The following is a 14,440-nucleotide window of genomic DNA, read 5'->3' on the forward strand; positions in this document are numbered from 1 at the left end:
CATATAAATACATACACACATACATAGAATGTATATATATATATATATGTAAGTAGAGCACACATTTATATAATAGCTGAGAGCTAAGAGACAAAGAATTTTTAATTATTTTTCGTTTTTACTTGCAATATTGATCCTGTGAGATGGGGTCGGGGGTGGAGGAGGCGGTGTCGGAGCAGGGGCCGAGGGGTCGTTAATAGGTTAATATTATCATATAATTTAGCGCTAATACTTAATACATTTTCATCTTTTAGACACAATTCAATACATATGCATACATACATATATATTTAGAGATTCTTATTCATTTAAATACATTTAGAAGAAACAAGCATGCATTCATTCACTCCATCTCTCTCATACTCTCTTTCGAGAGAAACGCATTCATTCGCACTCACTCACTCTGCAAGGAGTGAGACCGATCACGCACTACCCTTCTCGCTCTGTCTCATACAGAATACACATAGAGATTCAAATTTGTAGTAGTTGAAATTGTTGTTTTGCTTCCTTTTGTTTTTAATATTTGTTTCTTTTCTTTTTTTTTTTTCTTTCTGTTAGCTCAAGTTGCCTCTGCTTCTGCTTCATGTCTCAACATCCATATATGTATTTAAATATTTATATATATATATAAATATCTAAATACATATATACACTTTTTTTCCTTTTTTATAACATACATTTTAACATACAATACACAATTAATAATTTTTTATATGCAAGTTTCTATGCAGACATATGTGTATACATAGATATACATACACACACTCATACACATATACATGTATATATATCGTTATATATAATAATAGATCGGGCGCAAAAAACCCTATGCGTTTACACATATCACGGAAACACAACAAAGCCATTAATACAAAATATATATAATTCTCATATATAAATATATATATGAATACATATATATATGTATACATACATACATATACATGTATATACATATATATTCACATACACATATAAAATAAATATAGCCTACTTAACTAATTGGTTTATACTTTTTATACCAAATACTTTACACGCACGCACACATATACACATTTAAATGGTGTGAACATACACATATATCTATACATATATATATGTATGCATATATAAATATATAAATTGGAGTATATATATATATATGTATGCATTTTCATACTGTTGCGTTTACAAAAATTTGACATTTTCTTCTTTCGCGACTTTTGCTGCCTGCTTTGACATTACACACATATATTTTTTTTTGTTCTGTTTTATGTTTTGTTTTTCTCTTTTTTGATGATCTTTAAATCGATCGATGGGTTCTCTTCAAAGCTTGTCTCTATATATAGAACTGCTCTACTGCTGCTTCATCTTCATCATCTTTTGTGCATCCGTTTTAAACCATAACGAAGGCATCTTTGCCACAGAATAGATATGGAAATTGATCGATCATCGTCTGAACAATGTCCTCGAGATATGGACGCAACTGTTCAAAATGGCCCATATCCGTAAAATCAATGGGTATCAATGTGGGCCACCAGCAAATTGCCAAATTTTTGCTATCCATGCTATTTAGCTTCGAGTTGTCTGAGACGCTGCAAGTATAAAGAGAAACACATCAGAAATCCATAATAGAATCTTTATAAAGGCATCGTGACTTACTGCACAAAGTGCTGGAATATGTATTTGAGAATGGCGAAATTGATGGGTGGTAGTTTTTGTAGCAAGGACTTTAAAGCTATCAAACGGCAGCTGCGATCTGTTTTCACCTCAACGTTCAGCTTGGAGGAGCCAACACCACGAGAGCCTGGAGAAATCAAATTATAGATAAAACATATTTATATTTGGATTCAAGGGCTGCTGGACTGACCGGCAATTTCCTCCAACTCCTTGATAATATCCTTGCTGAACAGCGGTGGTAAGCGCTTCGAAAAGAAGTCCTTGAGCGCGGTGGCCACCGCATTTACTGGTATATCCAGCACATCAATAATTGTATTGGTATCTAACACCAAGAATAATATAGATTAGCTTCTCAGTATATATATATACAAATATTTTAAATCCTTTTACCATCTTCAAAACGCTGGAATAGCATGTCGACATGTGCTCGACTGCCTGGCACACGATAGATGCCCTCGGAATCGAGTCCTTCCTTCTCAATGAATTCAACGCATTTGATCAGGAATATGGGTATCTCGTCCTTATCGGATGTGATCATTAGCTTGCCAAATTGGGCTTCAGTTGTTTCTGTTAGTCCTTTGGCATTCTGTTTGAGCTTACGCTTGAGCTTCTTCTCCTGCTCTTTCTCCTTCTCCTGCAGCTTGCGCAGTCGTGCCTGCTCCTCCTTGATGCGTCGCTTCTCCAGCTTCTCGAAATCCTTTAAACATTTCGCATTCATATTGTATTCGGGCAAGTTCTCAGCACCAAATATGCTGACTGCAGTTAGTTCCGGCACCATGGAATACTAAGCGAATCGGAATTTATATAGATATAGTATATATTCGATTAGGCAAATCAGTGAGTAGTCTTACCTCTGGCGATTTATCGCTTTTCATGAATTCGGGTACCCCACTAGAATCGGCTTTTTCTAAAAGCAGAAACATGGGTTAATATACAGAGTCTTATAATTGATAAGGTCAATGTTAACCGACTACTAGTTGAAGCATCATTCTGAACTGAAGAAACTAAGCCCATAAAAAGTCTTATACATGTTAACATATATACATTTAAGATATAAAATAAAAGTAAATTCCAAGGCAATAAAATAATACACACATAGACCATGCTTACATAGTGTTATATGTAAATGTTAGGGCGCATGTTAATAACATACTTATTCTTAAAGGTTTCCATAAATTGTTAGTTGTTTTAGCATTTGGCTGAACTGAAGCACAACTCGAACAAGAAATGCAAATAATAAAGCACGACACATACTTTTCTCACCTGCAGCCGCAGCAGCGGCCATACGCTGATAGTGTAACGGTATCTCCGGTGGACTGACATACGCACCAAATGGTGGCACACGTGGCGTCTGCACCGGTATAGCCACCTTCTTCTTCTTGTTCTTCTTGGTGGTGGTGCCGGCCTTTTTGTTGGCCTTGTAGTAGGCATTCTGTTGACGTACGCGGCGCTCCGTTGAACTGGCGCAACTATCCGACTCGGTGCAGTCTGCTGGAGAAAGAAGAAGGCAGATAATGCATTAGATTCAAGTTTGCATTATGGTTTTTATCCCATATTTTCATATAAAATAGGTGTTTTAGTCTATATATATGTATATATACATATCTCAACTAAAGCAACATAATCTATTGCAGAGACACTGATTAGAGCCCCAAATCGAATTGTTTTTACAGTATAGAATTTACAGCTCATGCACTTGGCTTATTAAGAACATATATTCGTATCTTTCAGAGACCCACTACTGGACAGACAAATCCCTTACATCGTCAGTTAATTAGCGTCGTTAGGTATGTGGTAACAAGTTACGCCCTTATACAATGTTCTACAGGGTATCAGTTAAACCATATTACAATGTACCGGTGGCAGTAGTTCTTCTCTTTTTCTTCATCTTCTTCCTCCTCCTCCTCCTCTATATCATCTTAAACGCACCTTCATTTTCATAAATTTGCTCGTATTCGGCAAGCTCCTCGGAGTCCTCATCCTCGCCATCGAGCTGAGCATGATCATAGCGCTTGGCATCCTTGTCACCACCGGGTTCACAACCAGCCAAATAGGATTCTCCCATGCTGCCGCTGCTGGTGAAGTTCATTTTGGCGACGGCATCGCTAACCAGCTGAAAGTTCTTCATATTCAGCTTGCCCGGTTGCTGTGTGGGTAGCGTGAAAGTTGAAGAGCTCATGGCACAGTTACGACTGGGCGCTTCACCCACCTTCAACGTTTGGCTAGGTCCTTTGGGCCGTATCTTATTCAAGTTGGAATCGATATGCCGCCTGCCTGTGGTATACGCATGCGTTGAGCCGCTAAAATTATTCCAGATGGAGTTCTTGTTTGCATTGCGACGTGCATCGCTTTTATCCTCCAGCCATTCTGTAAATTATGCAAACCATTTTTGTAAAGTTTTTTTTTCTGGTAAAATAATGTTAACATTAAGGTAAAGCTAAAAGGCGAGCGAGGCAGAAATTTACAGAACTCTCTAAAGCCTGTATTTAGGTAATTGGGGATCACTAAAGATCGTGCAAAAGATTTTCACTTATTTGCTTTGTATTTTTATTTATTTTTTACTTGTTTTTATTTCTTTCAATTTCGATTAACTTTAACGTTCAATAGCGAATCGTGATCTACATATGTAGATCGTGCTGTTTATTCACGAGTTCGGTCATGGACGATACATTCCGATCGATAGTTAGTCGTGCATTTTATCGATATATTCTAACTGGTCATTGCTTAAACAACGAACACTAGCGCCCATTATTCGTATTGGTCATTCAGTTTTCGTTCCTGAACAATTAAGCAATCCAATGGAATGTATAGTTCATGAACAAGCAAAAACAAAGCAAAAAATTATAATAATAAAATTTATGTACATATATCATTCATGACGTGAGTGAACTTGATTGTTTATTGATCTACTGAATAAGCGTAGCAGCTCATTTGAATGAGCCGTTTAAAAGTATTGGAACATTTAGTTAACCTGCGTCGTGGGTGGCCAATGAATCCTTTGACCCGCTGACATCCGCTGCTTATGAAATGCATGAGTAGAACAAAGAAATGCCCAAATAAGGCACGAAAGAAAAGGAAAATGGAAAAAACAACAAGAACAACGAAAATATAATATGCATCAAATGGCAGTAGTTAGCATGGTTTTCTTTTTTTTCTTTAATTTCAGCTAAGTTGAAATGGAATCAAAAGAAAATAAAATAAAATTGAAAACTATGGTAAATGTACGCAATATAAAGAAAAACTATATACAATTGAGGCCAAATAAAAAGGTGGTAGTGTATTATATATGTATATATGCATACATATATGTATATATATTCATATGGATACTATATAATGGCTGCATAAGGTGAGAAAAGGGGCAAAAGAAAACGAAGAAAAGCAAAGTTCGATCGAAGCCGAAGCTTGAATACCCTTACAGAAAGCAATTTGAAAATATATACAAAAATTATTTACAAAATTTTCATCTTCTTTATATATGTATGTGCTATTTACATCAATTTAAATATCTTTTTAATTTAGTTTAAGTTTGCTTGGAAACAGACAAACTAAACCGTATAATAATATAACTGAGAATAATAAGCAAATGACTTTAGCTTTCTGTAAGTGCATTAAATGTTGATAAAATGAATGAAATTGTGGTTATGCGGGGTTTCTGTTTTTTTTTTTTTTCAGATTTATATAAATATGATGATATATAAAGATGATGATGATGAGGTATTTGTACAAATCGAGCATATGAATGGGTTAAGTCGGGGCTGTGGTGCGGTGTAGAGGGTGGCGGTTGGGGTCGGTCGACTTGGGGAGAATATTATTATGAATGAGCAAACAACATTTACAGTTTACGTCTTGGCTGTAAAACGAAGACCAAAACGAGTAGAAGCACAAACAAAACGAACAAAAGGAACAGAAAGAAAATGACTATAACAAAGAATGAAACTAATAAGAAGTAAAACCGAAGTAAAATTTGTGATGCATATTACGATATCATACGATATAAACGAGTATATAAGAAAATATTCAATTAGTTAGATTACATGTTATCTCTTCCAAACTTGATTCTGAAGCCGAAACGAATTGACTCTTATATGTGCATGTAATGAGCTGATGATCTGGAGGGGCTGGCTCTGGAGGAGTTGTTGGAGGAGGGAATATCTGGAATCCTTTTTTTTTTTCGATATATTTTCGATATTTTTTTTATTTTGTAGTATATATAATAGTTATTTTGATATGCAATAGGCAATAACAACAACGAATACACACACACACACAGAGATAAGTCGATTAAAAAAAAAAAAAAAAAAAAATGTTATGATTAATCATTAATAATATATATGGTAATCATTATATATATTTATGTATATATATATAGAGAAAGAGAGTATTACATAGAGTATTTTTATGGTTTGTATGTAAAAATATATTTGGGATCAGGGTCTTTCAGAAAATATTTATAATCAATGACAAAAAAAGCTGTATACCCTGTAAATAAACAGTTGGTTTCGGTTTATAGCCAAAACAAAACCTGTGAATATATAGAGCTTAACTGTCCAAGTCAATAAAACAAACCTGATTTTACGGCATATTATAAGTCAAATTAAGCAAATTGCTTCAGCTAGTTCGTTGATTAGAACTTTCAAAATATTGCAGGGTATAAAGCAGATACCTGTTAAACTTTGCCATATGACATATAACTATTTTACTACCGCAGTTAGATAAGGGCGTTTACAGGGTATTAGTGTATCGTAACCAATCTTTCAGCGTCCGAAGCAAAGAAACAATTCTAAAAGCTAATACAGTCGAAGTAGAGTCTGCTGATTTCAAGGAACGGCTTTTACACAGTATTTTCTGTATGCCATGTGAACGTTTTGGGACTCAAACTGTAAAGTCGTGCTTTGTTCATCTGATATTTCATCTTTCTTTTACTGTCCATGCCAGCCCGTTAAGTATCTTTGTTTACAGGGTATCAGATTGTAAGTGGGACTCACAATGCATGAGCTGTAAATGTCGCATATATACGACATACATGTTTATATACATATGCTGACTGATTGGATTGGATATTGTATTTCATATGATATGGATATGGATAGTTGGACTTATGTATAGATTATCTTAGAATATGTCTGTAGATAGTATTGAGTATATATACATATACACACATATATGTATACATGTATATATATATATATATATATAGTTAAATTTTGTAATGTACTAAATAACTGTTGGGCAACTTACTTTGATGCAGGTGTTTGGGTTTTTCGTTGTTGTCATCATAGATTTCATCTAGTGATATATCTCTTTCTTCTACAAAATGAAATATTATAAGAGTGTGTTATAAGAGTGGATAATGTGCAACTAACCATTTAATGAGTTGAGAGATCGTGTAGGAAGCATTTCATAATTCTCACTACCTGAACCATCGGTGCCCAGTGTATTCGATAGCATATAGCTTTCATGTCTGGGCGGTGGGCGTGGCATTTGATTAACCGAATTCTCAAGCGTACCCTCGCCCGAATCTAAAGTAATTGACTCCTCCACATGCAGATTCTCAACCTCGTATTTGTTATCCCATGCGATCTTCAAGAATGGATTGTAGAAGGCGACTAAATAAATGACAGAGATAGAGAGATTGAATTAACAGCAGTCAAAATGATTAAATTTCGTCCCTATAGACACATACACTTGACATATTGATCCGCTGAGAAGGTCATGAAGCTGCCCTTGTAGCGATCGGCCAACGCGTTGCCCTCGGTAATGAGAAACTGACAGATCTCATTATTAAAGAAAGCATTAACACCGCCACTCTCCGTCACAGCGACTAATTGCAATGGAATGTTTGCATTCTGTGCAGCCAAAATGCTATGGAAATACAAACAATATAAATGAGGATTATATACAATATGTTCTATAACTATATATTACTTGAGATTGGCGAGCGATGAGCGTCGTTTTGCCGAATAGATGTATATATAGCCATGGATAAGTTCATCCCGATATTGATTGGTGCCATGGTACGAAGATAAAATAAATTCCACACGCCGTTTGGCATCACCAATGAAGACATCGACAATGATGCAGTGCTCATTGGCTTTGACCAGCGTCGATTCGGCTAACAGTGGCTGGACAATGTTTTCGATATCATATTGATCGCCGCAATAGATGCAGACAAGTATGCGTAGATCGGTATGATTGGACGATGGATATGGTTCATAGCTTTTCATTTCGCTTAGCTTCAATGAGAGTATAACTATATTGAGTATATCGTAAACGTATTTCTGATGATTCTGCGTATGATCTATGAAATCGCAATGCAACATTTCGGAGAGACGCATGCCCTCGCTGCGCAAGTATTCAACTTCATTCTCTTTCAGATCTTGCGGTTGATAGACTAAAACAATTGGCAAATTCTCGAATTTATCCTCCAGCTCTAAATTGCATAAGAGTGTGCGTTCTAAATTATCCTTGAGCGTTTCAAACGATTGCTGATTTGAGTAAACACAAATGAGACCTACAAAGACATGGACATAAAAAGATATAAATAGGTATAATTATTTTTATTTTAGTTTTAGTTTTGTCTTACCACTTGAGTAGACATCGATGGCTTTGAATGCCTCCATATCGCCATTGGCAATGCGATAATTGAGATAATATGTTTGGTTCTCATAGATATATTCACCCTTGCTACCCGTACATATGCGAATATCGTTCAGTAAATCGCTGGCCAAATGCTCGGAGCCGACAATCAACAGATTCAATGTACGCTCGGAGCCATTGCCAGTGGTTTTCCAGCCGCCACCGCCACCACCAACATTACCGCCCATCTTATGATTGGTCGCTGACTTATCAGCGAGCACCTCCTCAATCAGATTGTCCACACAATTGTTGAAGAACGGACAATGATCCCTAATGGGGCAGTGGATGAAGCGTAAATGTTGCACCAACATCACGCGTCGCTCCTGATCCAAACGATCCAACATTTTGTAGCGCGAATCCTCCTGGATAACATCGGTTATCTGTCTAACATCCTCCTGTGTGATAATGTCCACATTCTTGAATTGGAGAAAATATTGCGCATGCTCCAGCAGCAGCTCAACAAAATTCTGTTTGCTCTTCTCAATAATCTCGTCCTGATGTATATCATAGATCTGTTGGCAGTCGTGTTCGGATAACGCCTCGAAGCACTCACGGCCCATGAACAGGACACGCACCTCCGACAATTGTTTTCCGGGCGTCACAAAGCCAGATTCCTCCAGCAGCATCTTGAACTGTTGCTTCCAACTGCAATGTCAAATGATTTATCTATTAGTTGTGGGTTAGATAAACTATGGTATTTAAAGTCTATGTATATTTATCTATAATTGAAAGTTATATGTATTTTCAATAATCAGGGATCAATGGTATGAAACCTTAGAAACGCTATACCTATAAAGAGCTAGACATTTGGAAAGAGCTGTGCTCCTTTGATAATCAAGACTGCCTGCTCATTTCTCTAGCTATAATATGGGTATTATCCCAATTCGTAAAGTAATTTTCCATATCTTACCCAATTTTCTTTTTGTCCTGCTGCACCGAATTCAAATAGTTACGAAATACGGTCTCTGCCTCATTCGTTTCCAGCACATCAAAAGGTATACGTGTCTCATCGTCAGGCACATCCATGTCGAGGAAGTCCGTCCAGCTGACTTGCGGAAACTCATAGAAATACTGATCGAATTCAATATGATTCTGTAAATAGTTGCGTGCACATTCCCAGGCATCATCATCGCTAATGTTCAATGCACTTATATCGGGCAATAGATATTCGAGTGCCAGTGCAAATTTGTCCAAATACTGATGCAGTTTCTTATTGAGATGATCGTCGCGCAGTTTCTTCATGTGACGACGGAATAGCTTCTGTCCGGCCTCGTGTCCGAATATGTTGAGGAACTCGTTCCATTCGCGATACTGTGATAGCATCTTTGAGCCTTGTGACCACAATATATGATAATCGGTGATTTGATTTCGTATCAAGCGCGTCACGGCCTCCGATCGTATGTCGAGCAATTCTTTTCGCGACTTGGCCGATTCCTGATACGAAATGATCTTGACGCGATTCTTCACCTTGTCAATCATTTGGGCGAGCATCAGGAATGCCAAATCAATGTTGATGCTCTCATGTGCCGACGTCTCAATCAACTGCACCGTACTCTTGTAGTCCTTGCGTTGACTAATCTTTTCCGCCTCGCGCACATACAGCTCATAGGCATCGTCATTCTTGGTAGTCACCAGGACAAGCGGCTTCTTGTTCTTCAATATATTCGCAATCGCATTCTGTACGAACTCCACTTGCTTCTCAACGCTACGATTTGGCACCGGACTCACATCGAACACAACGACAAAGCCATCGATACTCAAGCGTCCGTCGGGCATCACCTTTTGTTCGTACTCCTTTTCGATGCCCAGTTGATTTTTGCATATATACATCAGCTTCTCTGCCGAAAAGACCTTAGTCGCTGTGCAGCGTTTCAGATACGGATCCATTTTGCCGACTTTGAACGCTTGAAATGTCGAATCATCCATAAATTCTGTTTGTTCGATTATATTGAAATTGTATTCAACGCCCTCGTCCGTCGTCTTGCGCACCTCGCCCCAATAGAGAAAGTGATCATTATTCACAATGCGACCACTAAAATCACTTTGACTTAGCACTGATATGTGATCTATAAAATAATCATCGGCCATTGGCCGCATAAATCTGTTGCACAAACATGATTTACCAACGCCGACCTGGCCGCGATCCTTTTCGGTCCCGGATAGTCCAATGACCGAAATATTGAATTGACGCATCTTGTTGTTGTACCTGTAGATGGAGTTGAAAGAATCATTAGATAAATACAACAAATTTATACAGGATCCTGTTTATATTTAACTTGGATGAAATCCAAATTTTAGAGCATTATAATTACATTTATGTTCGATGATCTCAGCTATTTGTAAAATATTTGTATTCTTTTCCAATTTTGTGGGATGTGTTGGAGGGCTCCAAAATTCAAAATATCCAAAATCTCTTCATTCATCACAGTGAATTTATCCTACACATTACTGTGTTTGAAATCATTAGCTCCTGCAGTATTGAAAATCAAATCAAATGATCGATTATTTTCGATAGGGAAATGGTATGAGCTATCGTAAAATAATAGGAAAATCGCACTCTCTCTCTCCATGCATATTTGAACAACATTCGATTGACCCAACTGATCAATAATATATTTTACAGGTTTGACACGTTGCCTTTTGACTGTTATATAACGCTATTATACAGTCTATATCCACAATCGGCTTAGCATTCATATAATAGTCTTCGTCTTATTCTGAGTCATATAATAGCTAAAACAAGTTTGCATTAGAAACCTTAAAAAACGTTTAATACATACAAATATTTCGATCCGTATGCTTGATATATAATATATTTACAGAATTGTATATGTATACGTTGCCGATTTTTCCTAATTAATGTTTATATACATATATAAACAATTTGTAAGTCTGTAAGCAATTTAACTCAAATTAAATTAAACAAGGGTAGTTTGTGAAGTTACAGGCAAAATTTAAAACAAAATTAGTTTACAAAGCTCAGTTTTTCGACTGAGCCCGTGTGATTAATCCAAACTTGAATCAAGCCAATAAGATTTAACAAGAATTACTATGGGAAGTTTGGGAACTTAAATAGTTAATTCCCTTATAATATAACTATAATTAGTTGGATTTCCTAATGTAGTCATTAGACTATAGGTATATACTTGAATCAACCCCATTTAAAGTAAACAAACAAACAAATGTTATTTTCACAACTTTTATCAATCACCAAGAATAGTTTATTCAAGAACTATGTTAGCCTTACAGACAGTTTTCTATGGGTTCTTAAGACATTTCTATTCATAGAACACTTTTGTTCTCAATTTATATTGGGGGACACAGAAATTGATAACGCCGAAATTACTTCGCGTATCGCCACAGACAAGTGACTGGCTAATGCGTGAATGAAAAAGTGTCGGCATGTTTGACCAGCTATTGCTTACAGGGTATACAAATTTCAAGGAAAGAAGGAAAATGAAAGAAAGGGAAAAAGTAACCGAAAGAACGACAACAACAAGAAAAACAACTGCGGTAGGGAAGCACTTGGCTGAGGGGGCCTCCTCCATTGGGATACATCCACGACTGGACATCTCATACGCTAGAGAGCAGAGCAGAGTCGAGCCGAGTTGAGCTAAGCTGAGCAGAGCAGAGAGCCTGCGCTTAGCGGAGCGTACACACACAGCCGGCGCAGTCGAATGCAAATTGCCACCTGCCGCCCTCCTCTCTACTCTTCCCCCACATCGTCCTGCCACCTACTCGCTACAGCGGCAGCAAAAAAAAAAAAAAGAACACATTTCCACAAATTCGAAATGACAAACATTTTGTGGTTAACTTTGCACACGCACGGACACGCACACAAACACGCACCTTTAATTGAACATTATTTGAAATGTTTTTTTTTTTAAATAGATATTTTCGTTTCTGATTGTAAAATTATATTTTAGTGTTCGCTCGAAAAGTTCTGCAACAAATTGAAAATCCTTTTGTGCCTGTTTCTGCTGTTGCCGCTGCTGCTGTTAGCTGCGCTGCTGCTGCTGCTACAAACGCAACTAAGCAAGAAACAGAGAGCAAATACTGATTTTACGAGAGCGAGCGCGCACAAGCGAGTATCCATGTTTGTGTGTGTTTGCGTGCGTGTGCGAGAGGGCGCGCGCGACTTTTGAGAGAGCAATACCAGCAGCAAGACAGTTATGTCAAATGTGGGTGGCGTATTGTTTTTGTTGTTGTTGTTGTCTACACGTTTGCCCTGTGCATTTGTGGTCTTGTCGCCTGTTATCCTGCTCTCTCTGCTAACACATTTTGCAGCAATAGCATGTGCTCTCTTCAGTGTTCTGTGAATGAACACAAACACACGCACAACAATTCTATAAGCAGTTGCAGTTAGCTGTGCTCGTGTGGGTGTGTACGCTTTTAATAAAAGCAACAAACACTCGAAACGTTAATTGAGTTTTCCGGCTTTACAAGAATTACACAAATATGCGAAACAGTTGCTGCTGCTGTGCGTTCTAAAGCCATGGCGTTGCCACCTTTTGCGCTCCATCTGCAAAAGAAGTGGCAAACACAAATGCAAACTGCAAGTGCAGCACGCAGAATCAAATTGTATTTTACGCAGAGGTTCCCAGCAACAGATTTCCTGTACAATATGTGTCTACATTCCCCGGTCTGCACAACAGGCAACAACAACAATAACAAAAGCAACAACTATACGATTAGTGATGGACTCGAAACGGGTTTCTCTCCAGTCAGAGTTGGAAAACAATACACTAATTGAGACGATATGCATATCTTATCGATTGTATTAAATTTCATAACTTATAATCTGCAATCCCATTTCCAATTTGGTATAACTATTTCAAGCTGTTCCATTTATTTTGCTTTTGGGCTACGAATTTAATTGTCAATGTGGATACGTAGATAACAAGAACACAAGCAACAATACGCACACGAAATATGAACACCCACACATGGTGCAGAGTCCTGCGTGTCACGTGAATAAGCACGACTTTCACACAACACTATCAACGAAAACAGCAACAACAATGACGACGACCCTTGCACAAAACTCTCTGCCTCTCTTTCTGGTTTGTTGTTGATGTCAATTGTCTAGCAAAGAGCGTCAAGCAGCAGGGGCGGTGGCGACTCTGTAAGGGGAATGTGGGAGGGCAGCAACTGCATGTGCAGCGAATGTTTAATGGATCCCAATCGGTTGCCAATTTTATAAACTTCATTGAGTTTTTAGCCAGGTTGTAGTAGTTCATGAATCGAGGGGGAATTAATGAAAGGTGGTTGAAAGGGCAGGGCAGAGGCAAGGAATGGGGAAGTTCTGTGATTACCTGCAGTTGCGCACAAATAAGTGGACGGCTGGACAGCCAAAAGAAACGAACAAACACACACTCGATGGTCGTCGATTCAGCGTTTACCGATTCCCGATTCTGCTTTCGATTCCCGTTGTGTGTTCGTTTATCTTGACTTTGTTTCGTGCATATGAATGTGGATGCTGAGAATGGCATCCAACACACAAAAAAAGCCTTCTAATACTCCTTTGGCAGCAACAGCATCCACCAACACATACACAGAGAGGAAAATAGTTGGCAGTGAGAGAGGGAGAGAGAGAGAGGTCGGGAGAGAGTTGCACCGATTTAGTCAAGTTTACATGCACTGCAATTAGGCACTTGGAAATGTGCAACAAATTGGAGTTGTACACTTATTTGCTTTAATTATTTTCCAACCAGCCACAGCCAAAAGCAACAGCATTTTCACAAATACACATAAACTTACACACACACTTATAAAGTTACACACACTTACGCGCGCAGACCAAAAGAGCGAGCGTGTATACAAGACAATTACGAATCAGCATCGTAAAGTACAACAAAAAAAACGAAAAAAAAAAATTGGAAGCAGAGAGAGAGAGAAAGAAAACTTCCGACGCAAGTGAAAAATGTCGAGGCGTTTACGACTAACTTTTACTTGAATTTTATGCACAAACTGTATTAAACAATTACTCACAATTATTGCACTTGCACAGCTCCAATGCGTTTATTAAACGTTATAAAAATTAAGAAAATAAAACTATTTTTATATATTCCTCATCCGAGCTTCAATCTGCAAAACAATCTGAGCTACAAATTCAATCGATGGCAACTAAGCGATATCATCG

General features: G+C 37.7%; 1 protein-coding gene across 13 annotated transcripts; it reads right to left on the reverse strand.

The window, feature by feature from the left end:
- Positions 1-1,328: 1,328 nt before the first annotated feature.
- Positions 1,329-14,428, reverse strand: LOC6585106 (rho GTPase-activating protein 190). 13 transcript variants are annotated; one of them, XM_044011605.1, is made up of 18 exons: positions 14,290-14,428; positions 10,611-10,768; positions 9,209-10,504; positions 8,246-8,943; positions 7,588-8,173; positions 7,346-7,524; positions 7,026-7,268; positions 6,901-6,969; positions 5,697-5,822; positions 4,631-4,678; positions 3,869-4,026; positions 3,589-3,805; positions 2,914-3,150; positions 2,511-2,566; positions 2,050-2,443; positions 1,850-1,981; positions 1,642-1,786; positions 1,329-1,574 (listed from the first exon to the last, which is right to left on the reverse strand). In XM_044011605.1, coding segments are annotated over exons 2-18 (4,785 nt in total). In that variant the 5' UTR covers positions 10,613-10,768; positions 14,290-14,428; the 3' UTR covers positions 1,329-1,375. The 13 variants fall into 13 exon arrangements, with proteins under 13 accessions (XP_043867540.1, XP_015016559.1, XP_015016564.1 ...); XM_015161073.3 differs by having other exon boundaries at positions 2,914-3,147; positions 3,589-4,026; positions 4,631-4,675; XM_015161078.3 differs by having other exon boundaries at positions 3,589-4,026; positions 4,631-4,675.
- Between the last annotated feature and the right edge of the window lie 12 nt (positions 14,429-14,440).

Source organism: Drosophila mojavensis, unplaced genomic scaffold (assembly GCF_018153725.1).
Source record: "Drosophila mojavensis isolate 15081-1352.22 unplaced genomic scaffold, ASM1815372v1 contig_136, whole genome shotgun sequence".
Classification (NCBI taxonomy): Eukaryota; Metazoa; Arthropoda; class Insecta; order Diptera; family Drosophilidae; genus Drosophila; species Drosophila mojavensis.

Coding starts and splice junctions, on each gene's coding strand:
- LOC6585106 (XM_044011601.1), bottom strand. Junction 4,027..4,630: donor ATTGGCCACCCACGACGCAG/GTTAACTAAATG, acceptor CATAATTTACAG/AATGGCTGGAGGATAAAAGC. Junction 2,444..2,510: donor AAAGCGATAAATCGCCAGAG/GTAAGACTACTC, acceptor CGATTCGCTTAG/TATTCCATGGTGCCGGAACT.